Source organism: Macrotis lagotis, chromosome 3 (genome assembly GCF_037893015.1).
Source record: "Macrotis lagotis isolate mMagLag1 chromosome 3, bilby.v1.9.chrom.fasta, whole genome shotgun sequence".
Classification (NCBI taxonomy): Eukaryota; Metazoa; Chordata; class Mammalia; order Peramelemorphia; family Peramelidae; genus Macrotis; species Macrotis lagotis.
Window position 1 is genome coordinate 67,564,737 of NC_133660.1, and position 25,342 is coordinate 67,590,078.

The 25,342-nt window shown below is 37.3% G+C and overlaps 1 protein-coding gene and 1 pseudogene across 3 annotated transcripts in view; both read left to right on the forward strand.

The window, feature by feature from the left end:
* The window catches only part of FAT1 (FAT atypical cadherin 1), a 170,871-nt gene that overhangs the window by 142,790 nt on the left and 2,739 nt on the right, over positions 1-25,342 (forward strand). For all 3 annotated transcript variants that reach the window (XM_074228791.1, XM_074228793.1, XM_074228792.1), the window contains exons 17-26: positions 954-1,097; positions 2,802-2,999; positions 3,939-4,740; positions 4,892-5,023; positions 5,121-5,278; positions 6,410-6,872; positions 9,300-9,453; positions 9,643-9,753; positions 13,033-13,664; positions 15,626-15,763. In XM_074228791.1, coding sequence (XP_074084892.1) covers positions 954-1,097; positions 2,802-2,999; positions 3,939-4,740; positions 4,892-5,023; positions 5,121-5,278; positions 6,410-6,872; positions 9,300-9,453; positions 9,643-9,753; positions 13,033-13,664; positions 15,626-15,763 — 2,932 coding nt within the window. The remainder of the gene's footprint in view (positions 1-953; positions 1,098-2,801; positions 3,000-3,938; positions 4,741-4,891; positions 5,024-5,120; positions 5,279-6,409; positions 6,873-9,299; positions 9,454-9,642; positions 9,754-13,032; positions 13,665-15,625; positions 15,764-25,342) is intronic.
* On the forward strand, positions 15,771-25,340 carry LOC141517608 (cyclin-dependent kinase 2-associated protein 1 pseudogene; annotated as a pseudogene).

A 25,342-nucleotide genomic window follows, 5' to 3' on the forward strand; every position in this document is an offset into this window, starting at 1 on the left:
CACTACAAAGTGTCATTGATAAAATGTTTTAAAATTGTGTTCTTGAGGGGCAATTAGGTGGCACAATGGATAGAGCACCGACTCTGGAGTCAGGAGTGCCTGGGTTCAAATCTGGCCTCAGACACTTAATAATAACCTAGCTGTGTGGCCTTGGGCAAGCCACTTAACCCCATTTGCCTTGCAAAAACCTAAAAAATAAATAAAATAAAATTGTGTTCTTGAGAGCAAGCTTAAGGGTCTGTGTAGTTGCCTCTGGAATGATGGACTTGGAGACTAGCTCTTCTTAAGTCCTCCCATTTTTCATTTAAAGGAGAGTTGATCTTCCAAAGAAGAGCCAACATCTTCCTCATACTTAGAGTATCAGGAAAAAGAAATCTAAATTCTTGACTCTTTTCTTAAAGTAGTCTTAGGAGTAAGACCATATGATAGTAATAAAGACAAAGCCTAAAACATCTGGAGGAAATCAGAAGGAGAAATCCTGGGTGAAGTTTAGCCAGGAGTATGATCAGCTAGTGGCTAGGGCCACTTGACCAAAAATAGATGTGAGCCTCAGGGAAAGGAGAAATGGGCATTCATATGACTTCAAAATTCATTGTCTATTGTTACTCTGTTTTGTTTAATTTACTGTATATATCAAGTATCGTTTATTACTACTAAAAAATCTAATGGAAAATATTTTACCTACATTGGGAATTAATATAAACTTTGGGGTACTTGTTTGAGAACTCCACTAATGTATATATTTTCTCTGTGGAAAGGTGGGTGCCATGTTCCAAATAAACTGACAGATGAACTTTTGGAATAGCATTTCAAAATGGAGACTGATGATATTATCATTATATGGAAAAAGATCATATTCGTGCTAGTCTGCTTTTCCACTGGTTACATGGACTAAGGAATTGAGGTTATAGATTCTTCTGTCTTAAAAAAAGTTTGTCTTTGTTTTTCAAAAGATTTCAGGTTACACACTTACGGTTCAAGCATCTGATAATGGCAGTCCACCCAGAGTCAACACAACCACTGTAAACATCGATGTATCTGATGTTAATGACAATCCTCCGGTTTTCTCAAAGGGCAACTATAGCATAATCATCCAGGTAATCTCATCAAGAATCATGACACAGAATCTGAATCAAAGGAAAGAGTCCCCTCTATCATATCCTTAAGAAGTAGTCATCCACCCTTTGCGTTGAAACCTCCAGTGAGGGTGAATCCATTATAATCACAGGTACAGACAGATACACATGCACACATACATGCACGTGTGAATAAGCATGTATGTATGCATGCATTCAGATGTTGTGTGATCGGTCCTTCACAATCCTACATGAATAACACAGCAGAACCTAACCTAGCATCCCACCTCATCAATGCCTTTGAACATGCCGTATCACATTCTTGGAATGTACATCCTCTCTTCCTTTTAACTTCAGCTCAAACACCATTTTCTGCATGAAGTCTTTTCTGATTCTGCCATATCTTCTAGACTATCTCACCATTATCTATTTGTATATGTTTTTAATCATTTTATATTTATGCTGCATACATTTTTATACATACATGTTCACATGTTTTTTCCATTATAATAAGGAGACATTTTCTCCTGCAATAAAATGTCAGCCTTTGTGAGTAGGGACTGTTTGATTCTTGATACTCATATCCCTAGGGCTTAACATAGTGTCTAACACATGGGGTAGGTGATTCATAAGTTCTTATCGACTGGTAGATTGATATCTGTGGGAGAATGTCATTAGCTGGCATCCATATAAATGTCCCTAGAATTATAGATTTTTTTCAGACATCTATATGTCACTGATATTAGCTTCATGGCTCAGGGTAGGAGCTAGAGATGCTATGGGGCTAGGGAAGAACTTCTAGGGACCCTCCCAAGTCTAAGCAGGCTCCTTTGATACCTCCCTGCCCCTGCCCTCTTAGCCATCCAGGGAACTGTCCTACCCATTTGCTTCTGAGTCAGCTTTATTTCCTTCTCTGGCCTAATGAGTGACAGAATGAATTTTAACAGCCTCTCTGTTATCTTCTTGTCCTTGAAGCAAGCACAGAAGCATTCATTTGTAATGTTATTGAAAACTTGGAAGGATAGTTGCACAATCCATCCAGTAATTATTGCATGTCCACTATGTACAACCATTATTTGAAATTATGCTGTTCTTCATGGCAGTAAATTCTTTTATTTGGGAGCTGCTTTTTAAAGTTACTGTTCAAAATAATAAGAGGAGAAGTTATGTTCTTCATGGACCAAACATTTTGAATAGCAATAGGATTCTCCTGTTCCAATGAATTTCCACTTTGAATCATTCTATCAAACATTTATTAAATACTGACTATGAATATAAGAGTTAAGGATAGAGGCAGCTAGGTGATGCAGTGGATAGAGCACCAGCCCTGGAAACAGGAGGACCTGAGTTCAAATTTCACCTCAGACCCTTAATAATTAACTAACTGTGTGACCTTGGGCAAGTCACTTAACCCCACTGCCTTGTAATCCCCCCCCAATAACAAACAAACAAAAAAGGAGTTAAGAAGTAAAGATAGAAATAATTCTTGCTCTACCAGATCAGATAGCCTTGTGTTACTTACACAAGCTATATACTGAGTGGAGGATGCCAGCCATACAGTAGGTAGTTGGTAACAACCTTCAGTAGAAGGTGGCATTAATGAATTTGAAGGAAGCTAGCGAATTTAAGAGATTGAGGCAAGACAAGTTATGACTTTGACCCTTAGTCCACATTTAATTTAATGTAAGTAGTTGAATGTATTTGATTTTTGATAAATTCGTATAGGAAAACAAACCTGTGGGCGTCAGCGTCTTGCAGCTGCTGGTGACAGATAAGGATTCTTCCCATAATGGCCCACCTTTTTTCTTTTCTGTCGTGAGTGGAAATGAAGAGAAAGCATTTGAGGTTAACCAAGAAGGAGTCCTCATAACTTCAACGGCCATAAAGAGAAAAGTAAAGGATCATTATTTCCTTCATGTCAAGGTATTGCCTTTAAGCAATTTCACAGTTGGTTTATAGTTATAGATGTGTTGTTCCTTTAAGAGTGTGTCTTGGCCCCTTCCTGTTATCCCCATTTGGCTCCCACTGTTGCTGCTTCCCTCCACTATCAGTGAGTTGATAGTCTTCTTGCTCTTGAGCATGAACCATGAACATTTTCTTACCTTTATGAATATGGTAACTGGATTCATAAGTCACTTGTCTTCATTTTTTTTCCTATTTATTTTTACAAAATACCTTTTCTTAGAAAGAATTACCTTTTTCAAGAAATTTTTTCTTAGCTCATTTTCACAGTAGACAAATTGCTGCAGTAAGATTTTCTTCTGAAGTGAGCTGACTTTAAAAGTATTTTAGAATAAGTGCTGTAGAAATGTTGATTTTCTTAGGATGAAATGAAGAAAGAAAACTTGCTTTTGATGTTTCTTTAGATAACAAAGCTAGCACTTTTAAAATTTACACTTTTACAGTGTTTTGCATAAATTATCTCCTTTGATCCTCACAAGAATTCTGTAAGGTAGGTGCTAATATTATTCCCATTTTAAAGATGTAGAAACTGAGGCTGAGAAATGGTGACTTTTTCAGAGTCACATAGCTGGTGAGTGTCTGAGGCATGATTTGATAAGTTTTTCTGACTCTCAAGTCCATTTCTCTGTCTACTGTGTTACCTAGTTGCTTAGACTCCATTGGGGTCTTAATGTAGGATCCATGAACTTGTTTTTTTCAGTATTTTGATACCTATGGTTCAATAAAATTGTTTCCCTTTCTAATCTTACTTTATGCATTTAAAACCATTATTTTGAGAGGCAGTCTATAGGTTTCATGAGATATTCCATCTGATAAGAGCTAGGAATCTCTTAATGATGGGAAGTTTCTGTAAAAATGTTTGTCATCAATCAAAAAAGTAATTTTTCTTTTTTCTTGTAGGTGGCAGACAATGGAAAACCTCAGTTGTCTTCTTTGGCATATATCGACATTAGAGTTATTGAGGAGAGCATCTATCCCCCTGCCATTTTGCCACTGGAGATTTTCATTACCACCTTTGGGGAAGAATATGCAGGCGGTGTCATTGGGAAGATCCATGCCACAGACCAAGATGTCTATGACACCTTAACATACAGTCTTGATCCAAAAATGGACAGCCTCTTCTCTGTCTCCAGCACAGGTGGCAAACTGATAGCCCACAAGAAGCTTGATGTCGGACAGTACCTCCTTAATGTCTCAGTGACTGATGGAAAGTTCACCACTTCAGCTGACATCATGGTGCACCTCCGGCAGGTGACACAGGAAATGCTCAACCGCACCATTGCCATCCGCTTTGCCAACCTCACCCCTGAAGAGTTCGTTGGAGACTATTGGCGTAATTTCCAAAGGGCTTTGAGGAATATCCTGGGCTTGCGCAGGAATGACATCCAGGTGGTAAGCGTGCAGCCCTCAGAACCTCAGTCAAACCTGGATGTATTACTGCTTGTCGAGAAACCTGGGAATACCCACTCCTCCATGAAAGTTCTCCTGAACAAGATAAATGTGTCTGTGGCAGACATTGAAGAAATCATCGGCGTGAGGATCCTGGAAGTGTTCCACAAGCTCTGTGCGGGTCTGGAGTGTCCATCAAAATTCTGTGATGAGAAGGTGATGCTGGATGATGGCGTCATGTCTACGCATAGCACTGCCCGGCTGAGTTTTGTCACTCCCCGTCACCGCCGGGCAGCCAGCTGTCTTTGTAAAGGTAAGAGCCCGACTCAACAGGTCAATAAGTGTGCATCTGTCTGCGGGGAAGCTGGGAAGAAGGTGGGAGTAGGGGCGTCAAACTGTTGATCACTTCCTTGGAAATTACTGTGGTTAAAAGAATCCTTTCTTCTATTCTCCCCTGCCCCCAGAGGGACAGTGCCCTCTGGTTGATCATGGATGTGAAACTAACCCATGCCCTGAAGGGACAGAATGTGTCACTGACCCAGAAGAAGGAAAATACACCTGCCAGTGCCCAGGTGGCAAATTTGGCCAGTGTCCAGGTGAGATTTCACTTACTGAGTTTCAAAGCCCAAATTGCCCTTTAAAAATTTATTTTCTTCCTCTTGATTCTCATCTTTGTCTCTTTGTGATTCACAGTTGGTTCATCAGTAACGTTTACCGGGAATAGTTTTGTCAAATACCGTCTGATGGAAAATGAAAACAAATTAGAAATGAAGCTCACCATGAGACTCAGGACCTACTCCACCCATGCAGTCGTTATGTATGCTCGGGGAACAGACTACAGTATTCTTGAGGTACTTACACAACATTATTGTTTCTGATTCTGAAATGCTGTATGTCTTTGTCCAACACTTGGAAGTCTAAACTTTCTGGCCATTCTCTCTCTCAACAACAGCAGCAATAATCATAGTTCACCTTTATCCCTGATTTATAGTTTATGAATTGCTTTCTTCTTGCTGGCCTTCTAAGGTGAAAGTTTATAGCAAGAATTACTATTTGCATTTAATAGCTAATTCTAGAGAAGTTAATTGATTTGCCCACGGTCATATGGGTGAGTAAATGTCAGAGCTAGAACTCAAACCTTCTGACTTCATCACCAATACTTTTTCAGCTATTTCACCACATATTTCTCTTAAATGGAATTCATAATTATCATTATTTGAGAAGTATAAAATTTTCACATTTAAGTAATGTATCAGTGTAGAAACAAATAGTAAAATGAGCCTTTCTTTGTGGTTGTAAATGTAATTTAATAATTTATTTTAGCATTTTAAAGCATAAATATAATTCTGACTACATTAATATACAGAGAAGGAAATGGCAAACTGCTCTATTATACAAGAAAATTCATAATTCATGTACAGTGTAATTCATGGAGTCCCAAAGAGTTGAACATGACTGAACAACAACTTCATAGTGTGTGTGTGTGTGTGTGTGTATATATATATATATATATATATATATATATATATATATATATATATATATATATCAGTGTTAATATTCAGATTCCTGAGCTGGGCTTCATAGCATGCATCTGGAATCATCCTCGCTGCTGGGATCATGGGGAGGATGGATTGAGTCCAGGGCTCCTGAGATTCAGTAGGATTAAAGCTGATGGAAGTCTACAATGAGCATGGCACCAATATGGCAGCATCTCTTGGGCATATGACCACCAGTGGTCTGAGGAGGGAAAAATCAATCCAGGTTTTTAAAAATGGGACATATCTTAAGTTTCTGGGTTGATATTGGGATTGGGACCATGAGTAGTCCACCTGTGGTATTTAATTCAAAAATCTTATTTTTCCTCCCAGTCTCTCACCAGATGAAAATATCTGAATATTTCCTTGATAGGGGTGAAAGGGAAGGGAGTAGCTGAAAATTCCAAGAATAACACGAATGTTAACAGTATGCTTTCCTTGCAGATTCACAATGGGAGGCTTCAGTACAAGTTTGACTGTGGAAGTGGGCCTGGCATCGTTTCTGTTCAGAGCATTCAGATAAATGATGGGCAGTGGCATTCCGTGTCCCTAGAAGTGAACGGGAACTATGCCCGGCTTGTCCTGGACAGGGTGCATACAGCCTCAGGAACAGCCCCTGGCACCCTGAAGACACTGAACCTGGACCACCATGTGTATTTTGGGGGCCACATTCGGCAGCAGGACACCAGACCTGGGAGAAGCCCTCAGGTCAGCAATGGCTTCAGAGGTTGTATGGACTCAATTTATCTGAATGGTCAAGAACTTCCTTTGACCAGCAAGCCAAGAAGTTATGCCCACATCGAGGAACATGTTGACGTGTCCCCCGGATGTCTGCTAATGGCCGGGGAAGACTGCTCCAGTAGTCCTTGCCAGAACGGAGGCGTTTGTAACCCCTCACCCAGTGGAGGTAGGTCAGAGTGTGTTTTTATCATTCTAGTGTTAGACGTGGCTCCCAGATGTGACACCCAGATACACCATTCAGCACATGTACTGTGTCAATTTTTTTTTAATATTCTTGCTCTATTTAGCCAGAGTCAGAGAGTGATATCCAGTAAGCACAAGTTTTTAACCAGGAATCCATGATGGAGTGTTTGCCATGCAGATTTTGCACATCTCTCCTGGCAAGTGGACAGATGCTGACCTGGCTGCTGAGCCTCTGTGGTTGAATCTTGGTCATGTGCAGGGAAGGCAGAAGGAACCCTCTTCAATGCCTGCCTTCCAGTGTAGAAGACACCTTGGGGCAGAACGGGCCCTGAAATGCCCCCATTGACCTGCAGCTGTAGCAGGGCCAACACTTGTGTTCCCTTCTGCCCTGAATGAAAAATTAAGATTCCCCATTGTGGTGATAAGAAATTCAGGTTAATAAATTCAGATTTAGGCTATTAGACAGATTGAGGGAAAAATTTATCTTGCAGTTAATAGAAAGAAAGTTGTTTTTTTTTCTCTGCTGGGAAACGAATTTTAAAAACAGAATCAACTCAGTTCCATCCTGACTTCCTCAGATAGTTTTATGAAAAAAGGATTGTGTGCAGTTCAACAAGCAATCTGAGAATTGCAAGGGGACTCAGAGGTCATCTAAAACTGGACCTTCTGCAGTTCCTAAGAAGTTGTCATCCACCTCTTAAGGAAATCCATTGTGAATGACCTTTCAGTGAATAGTCTAGGCCTGGATTCAGGAAGACCTGAGTTCAAAGCTAACCTCAGACATTTACTCCCTGTTTGACCCTAGGCAAGTCACTAACAACTTCTGCAACACATGATTGTCATGTCCAATGAGATAATGTTTGTAAAGTGTTTAGCACAGTGTCTTAATGTAGTGGAAACTATATAAAAGCTTGTTCTTCCCCTCCTCCCTCCTCATGGCATCCTGCTTCATTTTTGTTATAGCTCTAGTTATATTGAAGTTTTCCCTTATTGTCTGATCTACCTCTGCACTTTCAAGGTGAATCCAAGACAGCTCTTCCCCTTTCCACTTTTCTTTAAACTAACTTCAGTTCATTCCATTGATTCTTACATCTCCTCACCATAACCTGGTTGTGCTTCATTTTGGCAGTGCTATTCCAAAACGGGGGCAACAAGCAATTTTTTTAAAATTTATTGAAGGCAACTAATTAATAATAATAACATCAATATTGTTCAAGATTTTCAAAATGTTTTTCACTATCTCATTTTATCCTCTTATTAACACTTTGCAGTAAGTGCAATTATCTCCATTTTACAAATGAAGAAACTGAGGCAGGTAGGTTAACTATCTTGCCCCAGAGTCACAGCTAGTGTCTGAGGTCAAATTTGAATTTGGTTATTGCTGATTCCTAGTTCAACTTATTATTTTCTAGGGGAACTCTTAATGTCTTTTCTTACTGACTTTTAAAAGGTAGGAAGAGATGTTTTTCATGGCAGGAGGATTTTCCCTTGGATTGAATTTGTTATGAACTTTTTTCCTGAATTGATGTTTATGATTAAGGACCTTTATTAGATTGGTGCCAGTAGGAGTGGAAAAACAGGATGGGTTCAAGAGACTTTGAAGAGCCGATGTCTATGGACTGTACTAAGACTTAAAATGTCTATTTTGAAATTCGTCTAGTATAAAGAATGCTAATACACTTTACCATTTGGAAATATATTATGGGGGAAAATGAATATAATAGATCTATAATATGCCATTTCTTTAGTCATTTTAGATTTGTCTCAAAATTTTAGATTTAAAAATTTAACATAGATAAACTAAATATTTTTGACTTAATTCTTCAGGTTGTGACTTCCCTAGTTATTCTAAGTATGTAATAGTGCAATATAGCTGCTGAGTATGGAATTAGGAAGACCTGGGCTCAGATTCTGATTTTAACACTGTGGTTGTTATGACGTTTGGGTGGCATCTTCCTTACTCAAATCTAGTAAGTCACCAGCAGGTCATGTCTCTAAAGGTAGTTCCTACACCAAGGTCCTCACTATGGTGAAGTAACAGTTGCTTTGCATTTTCACAAATTCTAGAATAGGTGAGTTTAATTGAAGTAGTCAAAAGATCTCAGAGTTGGTAGGGACTCCATGGACCTCTTAGTCCAGTCTATAATGGATCAGGAATTCTCCCTCTAATAACTGGTTATCCAGCTTCTACTTTAAGACCTCCTTCCTACCCATGGCAGCCCATTCCACTTTTGTGTACCTCTGATGGTTCAGAATTGATCATAAATAAATGAGAATGCTTTAGGGCAAAGAAAGACTTTATAAGATAATGAATACAGCCTGCCTTTATCAATTGCATTTGAAAGCAAAAGCTAACAAATTTTGAATTACAGCACAATTTTTATTTTCTTTTTTGGGGACCACATTATAGGTTATTATTGCAAATGCAGCACCTTGTATATGGGTACACATTGTGACATCAGTGTGAATCCATGCGCCTCCAATCCTTGCCTCTATGGTGGGACTTGTATTAGAGACAATGGTGACTTTGTCTGTCAGTGCAGAGGCCTGTACACTGGACAGAGGTAAGTTAACTGCTCTTTCCCTGACTACTCCATTTTGTCTTCTACTGTTGAACTCTAAATTTGCTTCTTGGGGTTTTTTTTTTTTGTTTGTTTTTATTTTCATTTTGTCCTTATGGGTTGTTTTATGATTTTTTTTATTTTTGACCTTGAAACAAATATTATTATTGATGCAGTTTTATGGTTTCTCAGGTGTCAGCTGAGTCCATATTGCAAAGATGAGCCGTGTAAAAATGGTGGGACCTGCTTTGATAGCTTGGATGGTGCTATTTGTCAATGTGAAGCTGGTTTTCATGGAGAAAGGTGAATCAAATTGTTTTAGTAGCTTTGTATAATATCCTCAGATTAACAAATATAGTAAGATCTAACAAATTTGGGTCATATAATTAAAATGTATGATAACTTGATAGTTCTATTACAATTTTCTTTTGTACTAAGAAAAATAATGTTGGTGAAGTAAATTAGTTTGGATAAGATTTTAAAGTAAGTAAATAAACTTGTTAAGGACAGACCATCTTTAGTACTTATATTTGATGTGTGATTGGCAGTTAATACAATATTTTCTCAATGAGTAAATCTTTCAAATGGATCTAAGAACCTCTTTCCTCTTTGTTGATTTTCCATTTACTGTACATAATAAAACTCTAGGATTGGACTTAAGATTTCATTGCAATAAGGAGCTCCCAATATGGACATCCACTGAAAATTATCTTAGAAAGTTACAGAACATGAAACATGAAGACAGGATCACCATAGGGGCTCCCCTTTTATCTTCAAAGGAAAGAGAGGTTTCCACAAGAGAGTCCATCCTGCAGATGTCCCTTTTTATGAAGGACATTTTACTATCAATTCAATAATTCAGTAAACATTTATTAAGCATCGGTTATGTGCTAGACCTTATGAATATAAAGGATAAAATAAAAATGATTCTTTCTCTCATAGAACTTAGATTCTGTTGGAGGGATAGAAACATATGCACACATCTATAGATAGCTAGTAATGTCAAGAGAGAAAATTGCTACAAACTGGAAGGATCTAGAAGAGTCCCATCTTGGGTTTGGGAAAAAAGTTATCTAAGAGCCCTGAAAGTTAATTGATTTGGCAAGGGTCTTACATATTCTTTATTTGTCAAAGGGAGGTTTTAAACCCAAGTCATCTTGGTACAAATGCCAACTCTTTAACTGCTAACATTACCCTGCTGGCTCTAATAAAACTGCTTCTCTCAAAATCCCCTCCATTTAGACTTTTTACTGATTGAAGAGGACATTGACTGGTTCAGATGTTCTTGCCAGTGTTACATGTAGAAGGCCACAGTAATAGCTATGTGATAGTATCACTTGATAGGGACATGGTACCTGATTCTAAAGCCTCTTAATCCTTGAAATATATGGAATCAGTAAAAGTTCTTTATTCACTTATTCAGCAAACAGAGCACCTCTTACTGGTGTAAAGCATTGGCCTTAGAATAATGAAGGAGAGCTTGAATATTTGACATTAATTAGATATGTAACTAACCACTCAGGGAAAATTACAGGATTTTTCTGTGCTGTGGTTTCCTCATCTGTAAACTGAGACTGGTAATTCACCACTAGACAAGGTGTTTGTGAGGAAGATATCTTAGAAACTTAAAAACATTATGTTATCATGAGTTATGATAATTATTAAATTTACATCCCTGTGCCAGGTACTGTAGGAACTTGAAAAGATAAATAACACTTCTTCTTCAAGGGCACTTACAAGATCATCTAGATGAGAAGACAAGGGAACACTTCATGAAAAATTACATAGTATTAGAAGGGGTGTCCTGGCAGGGAGATAAATAAATTCCAAATGGGTATATGGGTGTTGATAGATAAAAGGTTGGAAATTTAAAGAAGAGGGAGTGAGAGAATGATTGCTCATAGAAGATTTTATGGAGGAAAGGTGGAACGTTTAAGTGAACCGTTGTTAATATTCGCTTAGAAATAAAGAAAGTAGACCTGAGAATAGTTGTGAAAATGGGAGGAAGCATGTTGTTATGTACATGAACTAGCCAAACAGTCTGATAGGAGAGGAGGGTTCATGTAGTGGATACCAAGGAAGGATCAGATTGCAAAGGACCTTAAATACCACAGTAAAGAATGTTTGAAATTTATTCTGTAACTAAAAATCATTCAAGTTTGGAACAGGGCTTTGACATTCTTAGACTCAAAGCATTGCATTAAATGACTCTTTGATCACTTTAAAAAAAAAAGATAAAAGTCCAGAAAAAAGAAAAAGAATTGTTTTTCCACAGCTTTTCTGCTTACCATATTTAGCAAGAGAGAGAGAGAGAGAGAGAGAGAGAGAGAGAGAGAGAGAGAGAGAGAGAGAAAGGATTGAATTTTGTGATGATTGAAGTATTCAATGCATTCCCAAAGAATAAGAAAACATAATTGAGAATTGGCTTTTAATGTTGAGATAATTTTATTCTGTTACCTGTGTTTGTTTGTTTTTTTCCAATGTAACTTACTCTATTGCCAAAACACTTGAAGAAGTATTTTAATCCAAATATTGGGAATGTTCCAGGTATAAGCATCAGGATGGTCCAAATCTGTGAACACTTAATTGGTTGGCAAGCCATGAAAGTTCATTTGAGATTTTTGAGTTTTAGATGATTCACTGAGTCCCTTAAATCTGAGAAATATGATCTGTACACAAACAACAGTCCATAGGATTTAGAGCTAGACAGGACTCCTAAAAATCATCTAGTCTGACCCCCATACCCCTTCCCATTTTATGGGAAATTGAAACCCACTTGACCAAGTTCAGACAATTAAATTTGAAGTTGAACCCAGGTTCTCAGACATCAAATTCAGTGTTGTATCATTTCACCAATAAGTCTCTTGAACACACTATTTTCAACACTGGTGATTTTCAAAAAATAGACATTATCTAATACAAAATAAATTGAAGTGGGAACTTTTCCTAAATTTGGAGTTGTCATAACAAATGGTTATTTACCCAGTCAAAAGAACTTTCAGTCTTGACTTTAGGTCTTTCCTACATATTACTTTTCTAGATTAACCCTCATTTCAACTGAATCTATATTTTATATCATATAAAAAGAAACCAAGTATCATCGTGGTTTGAGAACCAGCTTCAAGATTTAGATAATGTGGGTTCAAGATCTGTTTTTGACCCACAAAAGCTGTGTAAATCACTTTATCTTTCATTACCCCAGAAAACTCTGATGATAAATTCAAGAAGTTGTTGATTTGTCTTGTAGATGGGGAACTTCCTCATCAGTGTTCCATATACCCATTACAATTACAGGTTCAAAAAAACACAAAAAAAGTTGATTTTTTTAAACTATAGATGGGGCACAAAAATGGACTAAAATCCCCCAATAAGTAAATTTGAGTTTTCATCTTTACACTCATTGTCTAAATAAATTAGGAACAAATTACAAACTCAGCCTTCTCTTAAACATATTTTCAAAAGACCAAAAATGTGATTTTAAAAATTAATTCACCAACAAAGTAAGAGTTTTCTGAAGTTCAACCATCACTAAAAATCCTCAGGTTTTTTATCATTGATTTTATATTCTTGACTTTCTGATAGGTGTCAGAGTGATATTGATGAGTGTGCAGTCAATCCGTGCCGTAATGGGGCTCTTTGTGAGAACACCCATGGCTCCTATCGCTGTAACTGTAGCCTTGACTATCGAGGGAAACACTGTGAAGATTCACTTCCCAACAAATATGTGTCAACTCCATGGAACATCGGATTAGCTGAAGGAATAGGAATCATTGTGTTTATTGTTGGCATATTCCTCCTGGTGGTGATATTTGTTGTCTGCCGAAAAACTATCCGTAAAAAGAAAAAACGCCAAGCGGAACCTGAGGACAAACATTTGGGACCCTCAACAGCTTTCTTGCAACGGCCATATTTTGATTCAAAACTCAATAAGAATATTTACTCAGATGTACCACCCCAGGTGCCTGTCCGCCCCATTTCTTACACTCCAAGCATTCCAAGTGATTCCAGGAACAATCTTGACCGAAATTCCTTTGAAGGGTCAGCCATTCCAGAACACCCTGAGTTTAGTACCTTCAACCCAGACTCTATACATGGACACCGAAAAGCTGTGGCCGTCTGCAGTGTCGCTCCCAATTTGCCTCCTCCACCTCCTTCAAACTCTCCTTCAGATAGTGATTCAATTCAGAAGCCCAATTGGGATTTCGACTATGATAGTAAGAACTCCTTTTTTATCTTCCTAAATAAAACGTCAATCAGATAAACCTTGTTTTTAATAAGCATATGGAAAGATCAAATCAAGCAAACTGTTCTTCTATCCTTGTAATTTCTTTCCTCCTCCTAGTTCCCCGGTTTCCTTCAAGAGTCAGCTCAACGAGCAGCTAGGTGGCACAGTGGATAGAGCACCAGCCCTGGAGTCAGGAGTACCTGAGTTCAAATCCGGCCTCAGACACTTAATAATTACCTAGCTGTGTGGCCTTGGGCAAGCCACTTAACCCCATTGCCTTGCAAAAACTTTAAAAAAAAAGTGTCAACTTAAATACAGTATGCTCCAAGAAGGCTTTCCTATTCCCTTGCTCATAATTTCCCTTTTCCCATCCCAGTAGAACTTGAATCCTTCAGAGATTGCCTTCCATTTACATGGTACCTATCAAATGTACACATTGTTAGATTGTGAGCTCCTTGAGGGGAGAAACTGGTTTTTGCCCTTTTTTGCATTATTTAGAGTTCCCACATATAGTAAGTATTTAATATATGCTTTCTTAACTGTATGGTTGAATAAGCAGGGAATTGTTTAAAAAATGTGAATGCATAGGCCAAAAAAATAGCCTACCTCCCCTCAAGACACTTAAATTCTAATAGACTTAACAGCATTTTTAGCTAGGTATTACCCTAGAGATTACAAGAAGACACTAAAGGTTATTTTTAGAAAGAAAAAGACAGCATGTGATTCAATTTAATAGACATTGTAAGAGAATCTTTTATATAATAAAATTTTGCATTACACATTGAGAGATATGTAAAGTTTAGTTAAAAGTCAGCTCCTTTCCCATAGATAGGAGCAGTCTTTTCATTCATACTTAGATGGAGAATGGGAAATATATTTCTAACTGTGACAGAAAAATATTGCATCAGAAAAGGGGGAAGAACAGTGCTACTGAGGTGGTAATGTGAGTTGGACTTTCAACGATAAGTTGGGTTTCAATGAGTGGCATCAAGAAGCAAAAGACTGAAAAGTGAAAAGACCTATAAAGAAGGTAGAAGAAGAGGTGGAGTTATCTAGTTTGATTAGAGCATAGAGTATGCATAAAGGAGCTTGAAATAGGGCAAGAAAGATGGAGTTGGTCTGGGTTCTTTTGGGTTGTGGGATTTTTTTTTAAGAAAGGATGCATTGTTTAACTAATGGTGACTGCCTTTAGAAAATCTAAGTAGATTATGTTGTCTTAGTCAAACTCTTAAAAAGCTACATTAGGTTTAATGGGTATTTTTCAAGGTACTCTTCCCCAATTTTTTTTACTTGAACTTTTATATGTTTTATAATAAATAGACCCTTATGACAAAATTGCTTAAAACAGTCATTGATTTCACTAGTTAACATTGTTGCTTTAACCATGCAAATCACACCCCTTCCACACTTTATAAAACAATTTAATTCATTGCTATGTCCATAAAATTAACCACCTGATCATGAGTCTCTTCTATTTTAGCCAGGCTGGTCAAGGAATGGACTTGGAGCAGTTAAAGAGAAACTGCTAAAACTTGTATTTCCTGAGCAGAGAACCTTCAGGATCACTTGAAAGCATAAAGTTCTATTGCACGAAATAGCATTACCTTACCTCTGTAGAGGAAGCTCCTCATTTGGGGTTCCAAATACCCAGAGACGTATGTTTAAAAAAAAATTCCTCCTTTTTACTCTGTAAAGCCCTATCAGAGATATTGTCAACTTGGAGTTTATTTTGAAATTGTTCACTTGAAGTCATTATTGGGGCAGCTAGTCAGCGCAGTGGATAGAGAACTGACCTGGAGTCAGGAGGACCTGAGTTCAAATGCAGCCTCAATCACTTAATAATGGCCTAGCTGTGTGACCTTGGGCAAGTCACTTAATTCCATTGCTATGCAAAAAAAAAAACAGGTTATTGCTGGTCACCCATTATTTATCTGTACCTTTTCCCTATAGCTAAAGTGGTTGAACTTGAACCCTGTATTCCAAAGAAGCCTCTAGAGGAAAAAATGTCGCATCCTTACAGTGCTCGGGAAAGCCTGTCAGAAGTCCAGTCTCTCAGTTCTTTCCAGTCAGAATCATGCGATGATAATGGTATGTAGAAGAAAGTTTTCTTACTATGCTTAGCGACTGCTGTCTCTATTTTTCATTCCTTTTATAGCGTGCATATTTGAATTTGGTGACCTTTCTTAAGGCCCTTGAGATCTTATTTAAACCAAGTACCCCCATGTTTATGTTAGTTGCAAGCAAATATATAAATCATATTCAGCAAGTAATTGGACATTAATAATTTGTACATACTTTCTAAGTAATTTTCTTAAGTTATTACTATTCCTCCCATTCCCCAAAATCCTAAACTCACTACTGAGTTATTATTAGTATGATAGAAAATCTTATCCAAGAGCTAAATGTCAGATTTGTTGTTACTTCAGTTCATTTCAACAAGCATTTATTTAAATGACTTTTATAAACAGAGCTTTATATTGGAAAAAAAAACAAAGCTTTTCTAAACTTATTCAGATAACTTTATTGGGTTTACCACCTTCTCTTTAGGGAAGATCCTCATCCAGAAAGGTAACAAATCATTCATGCTTACCTACCATGCATGATTCTTGTCCATGAACTTCTATAAATCTTCCTCCATAAAGAAGCCACCCAAAGAGTTGAAGACTTTTAGTATTTCATGATTCCTTAGGACCCAGGTCATTGTCCAACTTCATGTCTCCAAAATATATGTACCAATACAGGCTTTGGACTGTATTAAACTCCTTTTCATCATCTGGGCAATATGAATTCTTCATTCATTTGATTCTTCCTAGGTGAGCTCTAGTGCTATGAGGCTTGAAGCAATTAGGAAATCCCTTTTCCATTTGGGTTTATTTGTCACCAGATGTCATATGTGATGATAGTGAACACTTTGAGCAAGTATGAGTATCCCTGGTTTGTGCATTGGTAAATATTGATACCCTAAGGATTGTTGAATAAAATTATCTCTGGTTACTTATTCTTGTATGATCTTAACATAGATGGAAAATGTTTTGTTTGACATTACTTTGACTGGGTTGGATGCTTTCTTGTATAAGTAGTACAAAGTAGAACTTGTAAGAGTGGATAGAGGGGCAAGCTAGATGGCATAGTGGATAGAGCACCAGCCGTGGAGTCAGGAAGACTTCAGCCTCAGATTCAGACTCAGACATTAGTAACTTAATAGCTGTATGACCTCGGGCAAGTCACTTAACCCCCATTGCCTTTAAAGTTAAAAAATAAAAATGGTCAAAAACACAAAAAAAGAGAAGATAGTGAATTCTAACACATGTACACTTTTTTTATAATCACAAGATTTTTGTCTGTTTCTTTTCCTTTCCCTTTTACTGTGACCTCAGTTCCCATGTGAATATTGTAAGTACTTCCTGGGAATGGAGTTTAAGAAACTGCTTCTATATTCCTTTGGATTTGTAAAGGAGGAAGTTCATGGGGAAGTCAGGAAATCATAGAAATTCACTTATCTGGTTTTTAACTATTGTGAATAGCATTGTTAGCCAACCATATTAAGTTGAAACATGAAAAAAAATATGAAAAGGAATATATTAAAAATGGAGCAAAATAAGAATTTTAACTTTGTGAAATTAATTTTAAAAGTTCATTTATTAATTTTTATTTTATTTTACTATTTCTTAGACAATTGCATGATGGCAGAGCCAAGAACTGAACTGGTTTAAATCTTGAATCTGTCTTTTAGTCTTCAACAAGTCAGTTGACCTCTATGGACCTCAGTTTTCTCCTGTAAAATTATGGGGCTACCTCTGAGGTCTCTGTAAGATATTTCCTCCTATACAAATGAAAAACCTATGCTCCTTGTCTTGCTATGTCTTCTTTATTCACAAAGGATCTCAAGTACTGGAGACCTTCTGATTGTTTTAGTGTTTCATGATGGTTAGTGCAAAACAATGCTTATTCTTTTATTTATTTTATTATCCTTCACTGTCTTCAACATGACTGTCCTCCTTCCTTTACCAGGCATATGTGACCTCCATGATATCTTGGGTACTGGTCCTTATGTACAAGTCATTCTTGGTAATATACTGCAGCCTCATTACATCCACCATGATTCTTTAGAGGATTTTCAAATAAAGATTATTTTTCTAAGAATTTCTAAAGCGGTTCCTCTGTTAAAATAACTCATTGATATGAAAGAAACAGAAATAATTGAGTATTTTTTCAGCTTCTAGAATATGTAAGTTGCAAAATTCATTACCGTATGAAAGGTTGTTAAACATATCTCAGACATGATGCCAAAAAAAAACACATTTGTACTCAGGGATAAAAGTTGAATTGCTATTTTTTACACTAGTTTAAATAATTGGTGTTATTATGTAATATATTCATTGAATGTTCTTTTGTCAATGCCCATGAAAGCTTGGTTTTAATGACCAGAATTGATATTTTCTCTTTATTCTTGCTATAGACTACCTAATTATTGCCTAATTTTTGCCACATAGAAAGATGCGTTATGTGATGCCAGAGTACAAGGACTAAAACTCAACTCAAAAATCTTTCCTCTTACCCATAATTATTATTGACCCTTCAAAAATTACCTTGTCATTTCATATATATATACATATATATTTATATTTATATTTATATATACTTATATTCTCCACCTCCACCCTGGAGGCAAAGATGATTTTCTTCTTGTATCTCTGTCTTTTTTTCATAGTTCCTGGCACTCATTAGACATTAGATTTGCTAATTTGCCAATTGATTATAACACCAGGTTATAAAATGAAAATTTGATATTTAGGGATCATCAATATCAGGAATATCAGTATATCACTCTTCATAAACACATTCATCAATTGTGAGACAATCTCTGACTTAGTAGATAAGACCTTTAAGCTAAGTGCTCATAGAACTAAAGTGACTTAGCTATGGACACACCATTGAGATATATCAGAGGAAGGATTTGAATCTAGAGCCTATTCCAAATCACATTCTATCACACTTTATTTTTTTATTGATATTTTATTTTATTTTCCCAATTACTTGTTATGAAAGTTTTTCAACATTCATCCACTTGTATATCTATAAGTTACACAATTCTCTTCTACCCTCCCTTCAGCAGCAAACAATCCAGTGAACATTGTACAGTAGTACATTTGTGTTTAATATGTTTACATAATAAACATTTTGTATATGGGCAACTAGGACTAAGGGAAAAGAAAGAAAACTGTGAAATATTAAGGGAAAACATAAGAGAAATTTTTTAAAAAGCCATCACACTTTAGATAGAAGGTGCTTAATGTTTATTGAATTATTAAAAATTATATAGTGTAGATTTTGCTGCAATGCAACTTTAAATTGCCTTTATTTTGAAGAATCTCTTGTGATTCCCAAAAGACTTTCACCAATTTGATGACCTTGGCCTTGAATACCTTTACATTTGACACTGTTGGTCATCCCCTTCATCTGTGTAATCTATCCTACATCATATTCCCACAATAAGAAATCAGGGCAGTTTAGTTATAGAGACTTGGCTCTTATAGCCTTCTCCCCCATCTCCTTTGCTGACCCTAAAATCTGAGGGAAGCCAAGATTCTTTGTTTGTGGGAGAGGGCAAGGCATTGTGAGAAAACTAGGTAAAAATTGTTTAATGGCAAGGAAGTAAAGACCACAGATGTCTTGTGCTGTGTGCCCAGGTGACTGTGTGTGTGTGTGTGTGTGTGTGTGTGTGTGTGTGTGTCTGTGTGTGTCTTGCTCATTTCTCTCTTTCTCCTTTCTTTCTCTTTTTTTTCCCTTTATCACTTCCATTCTCCTGAGGAGTTTTCATTTCTTGTTTCCTGCAACTGTTAAACATCTCTATCTGGATATCATGACAATGCCTCAAAAATCATTATGTTTGAATTTGAGCTCATTATCTATTTACTACTTCCCCCCTCCCCTCCAAAAGATCCTAATATTTCACTCTTTTTTTTGAAATTACTCTGTGCCTCCTGTTCACACAGGTTTATACCTGAAAGACACATCTGGGTAGCTCTTCCCTCTCCCTCATCTCCATCCCATCTATCATCAGGACACAGATCTTCTTGATTCTTTCTCATAGCAATCCACTGCTTTGGACTCCCTCCACAGCCAACCTGATTGTGGTTCAGTATTTTCTATCTTCTGGATGTTTCCCTAACTCTTTTCTCTCCCAAGGCTTCATACTACCACCTCCCATCTCTCATGCCTGCAGGAGACATTTTCTATTTCTCCATTTGTTAAAATTCTTCTCTTCTTTCAAAGTCACCTCCTTATACCTCCATAAGTGAAATACTGTTTTCCCTAAACTTTCATGTCTCTTTGAACTCCAAGGCACTTAAAGTCACAGTAATTTGTATACATACATTATCCACCTGCTGAACTGTAAGTCCTTTCCAGTTAAGGGCTTTGTTTTATTTATCCTAGTATTCTCCTCTATCTTAAAGAATGTTTTGCAGATGATAGGTGATTAGCAAATGTTTATTGAAATGAATTAAAAATTTTAATTGCCTCTTAAAATGTGTTGCGTTTAGCTCTTGAGAAAAAACTCAACTATATTCTTATGCTGACTATAGTTGCTCAGATAAAACAGTGGGAGTTTTCAAATTTCTTGTTGCACTTATAACTCAAAAAATAAATACTGAACTTTACCAGAAGGTAATCGATGGGGAAAGTCTCAAATGAGGTAGTTAATAGAAAAAAACAAACACTAAACCAAGCTAAGGAGTTTGATTTAATGTCAAGTAACAGTGGCTGTGATGTTAGTATCCTCCCTTGTAGACAAAATCATGTTTGTTCTTCATGTTTTGTTTCATGCTTCTACTAATGCTAATTTTTCCCAACTTTTGCACCCCTTACAAGCTTCCTTGGTGACGGTAATACACCTTGTCAATGCTGTTGTTGAGGTTGACATGGTGAATAAAGAAGGTATCTATCTGTACACGTTCACACATAGATGCTTCGCTTTTCATTGTTTACACTGGCTTCATAGGTACAGTGGCTTAATGATTGGCTTTATGTTAATGGAGTCGTCCTCAAAATGTGTCTCATGTGAAATCTTATCACTTGCATTGGATGTATTATATGTTTCAAGGGGAGTCAGTAAACGTGTCTTCAGAAGACTTTATTTTAGAAAGTTTAAAGATTCTGCCAACCCCCTATTTTAGTAGCTATGAATAAACACTAAACTATCAGGAGACTCAGTTTCATTCTTAATTAATCTCAGTATTCCCATCTGTGAGATAAGGCAGTTGGTCTAGTTAAATTCCAAGGTCCAGTCTAGGCCTAACTAACTGCTTCTTGTTCAGAACCAACAGGAAGAATATTGCATGCAGTGTTGATCCATAATGCTGATAAAAAAATGTAAAGACCTCTTACTGCCTCCTCTTTTTGCATATGTGCATTTTTTTGTGTTTTGTGAGTTGTGTGCTCTAGGAAGCACATCCATGTCTAATGTTACTTCATTGTTTTTTTGATTATTCAAATTCAAAGAGAAGCCTCTCTAATTCAAGAGTGCTCAAAACAAACAAAAAAAAAGGCAACTAAAACTCTCCTTCCACGGTGTATGTTTGTTGGATGTATTTAGTCACAAGTTCCAAAACAGAAGTAAATCATGCTACTTTCTTCCCAGATATCATCTGAGGTCTCTTCTGGCTTTTTTGAGGTCCAGGAGTCTTGAGCATTGGCAGCAGAGAATAAGTTCTAAGACTTGCATTAAAGATAGATGGTTAATATTTCCATGAAAGTCAGTTTGAATGACTATATTTGTTAAAAACTGAGAGGAGAAGATAGTCTTCAAAAGACTGGATTGAATGATTCAGCTAGGATGAGAACACCCTTATGATTTCATCTGTATAAAGAAGCTCCTATGTACTTGTGCTTTCTGGTTTAGTTATCTAGGGCTGGGAAGGAGGAGGGGGGCAGAGAAATCAAGATATTTAGAGGGTTGTTGGGAAAACAGTAAGTACAGTCATGATTTGAATGCAGATCTTTCTAATTCCAAGTTCAGCTTCCTATCTACTACACTAGGGGCTCACAAAATGTGGGTCAGCATTGGGGATTCTTGGGAGAAAGGGAAGTATCAATGAGGTCAAAAACATTTTCATAATAATATTGAGATATTTTAGTTTCTAATATGGTAGATATCAGTTATTACCCACACAACAAAGGTCCTTTTGGGGGTCATCTATCAATTTTAAGAATGTAAAGGGTCTGAAGAACCAAAACATCTGAGAATTGTTTCCCTCTGTCATCCTATCTATTCAACATTGCCTGAGATAGAGCAATATACTTTATGCACAAAATTTTAATAGACTAGTTACCTGCCAAATTTGGCTGTCAGAAAAAGGTCATTGTTACTAAAACTAGAGGTAGTCATTATAATTCTTCATTCAGATAATCAGTAAACATTTATTAAGTGCCTACTATATGGCAGACACTCTGCTTAAGCACTGTACTAAAAATAAGGAAGTTTAATTTTCTGAGGGAAAAATGTCCTAGCATTGCTGGTGGTCTAACAGATTAGAAAAGAACCATGCCTGTGTTTGTGGGTCAGTTGCTTCTTTCAATGAGAAAACAGCAGAGCCCAGAATTGGTCTGGTGGCTATCTCTGAACGTTTTGTACTGTGATGATACATGACTGACAGTCCTATGAGGGCAAAAAATTGCTATTCTCATTTTGCGAATCAGAAAGATCAGATTCGGTAACTTGACCATGGCCATACAATTTCTTTTTTTGGGGGGGGGGTTTGCAAGGCAAATGGGGTTAAGTGGCTTGCCCAAGGCCACACAGCTAGGTAATTATTAAGTGTCTGAAACCGGATTTGAACTCAGGTACTCCTGACTCCAGGGCCGGTGCTTTATCCACTGTGCCACCTAGCTACCCCAAGGCCATACAATTTCAAAAATATTTAGAGGCAGAATTTGAACCCAGGGTCCTCCTGAGAGATATCTCACACTCCATCCAGTCCTCTATTGTAATAAAGTACTTTCATTTGTGATGGGTTTAGTTCTCCAGAGGATAGTGTCACTTATTGTTTTAAACAATAGCCTGAAGATAACTTTCCAGGACTTTGGTATCCACAAAGCTCTAATATACATCTATCTAACTGCCACATTATAGAAAGTGCACATAATGGGCGAGGAGAGCAGGGAGATAAAGGAACTTAAACTAGGAACTTAGCCTAGAGAAAGCAAAACTTGGGGACAGGGAGTTGTGGCCTAGCTGCTTTTGGATATCTGATCGACTGTCATGAAAGAGGAATCATTCTTCACAGACTCACAGATTGAGAATTGGAAAAAACCTAGATGGGAAGTCTCTACCCTCCACATGTACAACTATCTTTGAATAAATAGGTAACCTATTCTAGAAGTAGGAGTGACTGGGAAATCCTCAGACAGTTGTGAGTTCTGTCCCTGAAAGTCAACTAGTGCTCTCCAAAGTTTGCGGCGGGCCGGCTGGGCTGCAGCGGGGGTCCCGCCGAGTGACAGCCATCTTTGCCGGGGCCACCGAGCCGCCGGCATGTCCTACAAGCCCACAGCGGGCACCCCCCTGGCCCCGGCTGGGAGTGTTGACTCTCCTTCTGCCAGCATGGCGGCATCTACCCAGTATCAGCAGCTGATCAATGACTATGGACCCCCATCTCTGGGCTATACCCAGGGTTCAGGGAGCAGCCAGGTACCTCAAAGCAAATATGCAGAACCTCTAGCTATCATCGAAGAGCTAGGGAAAGAGATCAGACCCACATATGCAGGGAGCAAAAGTGCCATGGAGAGGCTAAAACGAGGTATCATTCATGCTCGAGGATTAGTCCAGGAATGTCTGGCAGAGACTGAATGCAATGTAAGATCCTAGCCTCCCACTTCACTTCCAAAGTTTTCCATTTCTTTGTGAAGAAGAAAGGCTAACACTTATTCCTCTGGTGACTTTCAAAACATTCATATCAATCTCTTCTGTTGAATGGTCCAAAAGTTTGAGTTCTTTCCCCTTTTCTTCTTCCCATCCCTACCACAGTCTGTAAGAATAAGAGGTCATTTTGCAGTTAAGATTTCCATTATATGTAGTTAGCAACCTAGGTCACTTTTTTTAAAAAATATTGAGTACAGACCATGCATGTAGAAAATTCTGCTTCTGTTGCTGCCAACTCTAATTTACTGCCTTGCTAACTTAACCCCAATCTTGGATTTTCTTCCTTTGAATATACTTAAAACCACCCACCTAAATATCATTCTTTGCACCTTTTCTAGAATCTCCAATAACTCTTTAAAGATTTTTTTTCACAAATCAATGCCAACTGCGTTGACATGCCCTGACAGTTGGGTATCTCCCAGTTAGGGTTACATGATGATCCCTGCTTTAAAAAATAAAGAATGTGGGTTTGTTTTTGTTTTGTTTTTGGTGTGTGAGTTTTTGCATGATTGTTCGTGCTTTGAAGTCAATTTAAAATGCATGAGTTACAAATACAGATGATTGATCAGCCTACTAAAAAATGAAGAATCCACAGTTACTTTTCAGACAGATTGTAGATTTCAGATCTTGAGTTTGCCATAGAATGATTTAAAAAATCTGGATAAATGACTAAAACTGTTATGTGCATCTTTGTATGTATTTATTACTTGATGTAATAAAGCTTATTTTCATTAACAATTTGTATAAAAAAAAAGAAAGTCAACTAGTGGCATCTGTTAAGAAGAATGTGATAAGGGGCAGCTAGGTGGTGCAGTGGATAGATAGCCAGCCCTGAAGTCAGGAGTACCTGAGTTCAAATCTGACCTCATACACTTAATAATTACCCAGCAGTGTGGCCTTGGGCAAACCACTTAACCTCATGTGGTGGTAGGGATCCATATTCAAGATACAGGGCTGAATTCTTTATATCACCACTATGATGCAACCAGTGCTTAGATTCTGCTTGCTAAGATGCTCCAGACTCAATTTACAGCCTTCCTGTGTTTTCTCTGTTATGCTGATCAAAGGATATGTGTAATTACAGGTTGGAGGAAACAAAATAGTTTGTTCAGATTATTTTCTTAGAAATTGGTTAAAAATGTTTAAGCCAGTCAAATCATATTACATTTCATCTATAAAGAGCAGGATTTGGAAAGAAATAGCTGTTGGAGTTGGTCACAGGTGTCTTAAGAATTGTTTGTTTTTGTAATGCATTTGTGGTTTTCCATTGTCTTGGATTGGGGGGGGAGGGTGTGGAATTCTACATTATTTAAAAGAATAGAGCTTAAAATCTTTCTAATTATTGTGTTCCTGTTGACACTTAGAGCTAATAATTCATATCTATTTCATTTTCAGCACCATGAGTATGATTTTAATTGCTTAGGGTTAAGCTTTTTTTCCCTTCAATTCTATTAATGAAACCCGTTATTCTAAGTACAGATTCCTAATCACAAGAAAAAAATAACTTATTTAAGGAGAATGTTATCCTGCATAGCAGTTATTGTCCTTATCTCCCTCCCAACATACTTCATTGCTGTTATAAATAACCCTTACTTTTAGTAGGATAACTAGAATCTTGTGATGAAGGGTCGGTATAGAACCCCATTCCCTTTTGGTGTCACCAGCAGCTACTGAATCGTTATTGCTTCTTAATTAAATTTCCTGTTTGATTCCTAATTTTAAATATTTTCTTCTCTTTTTACTTTGGC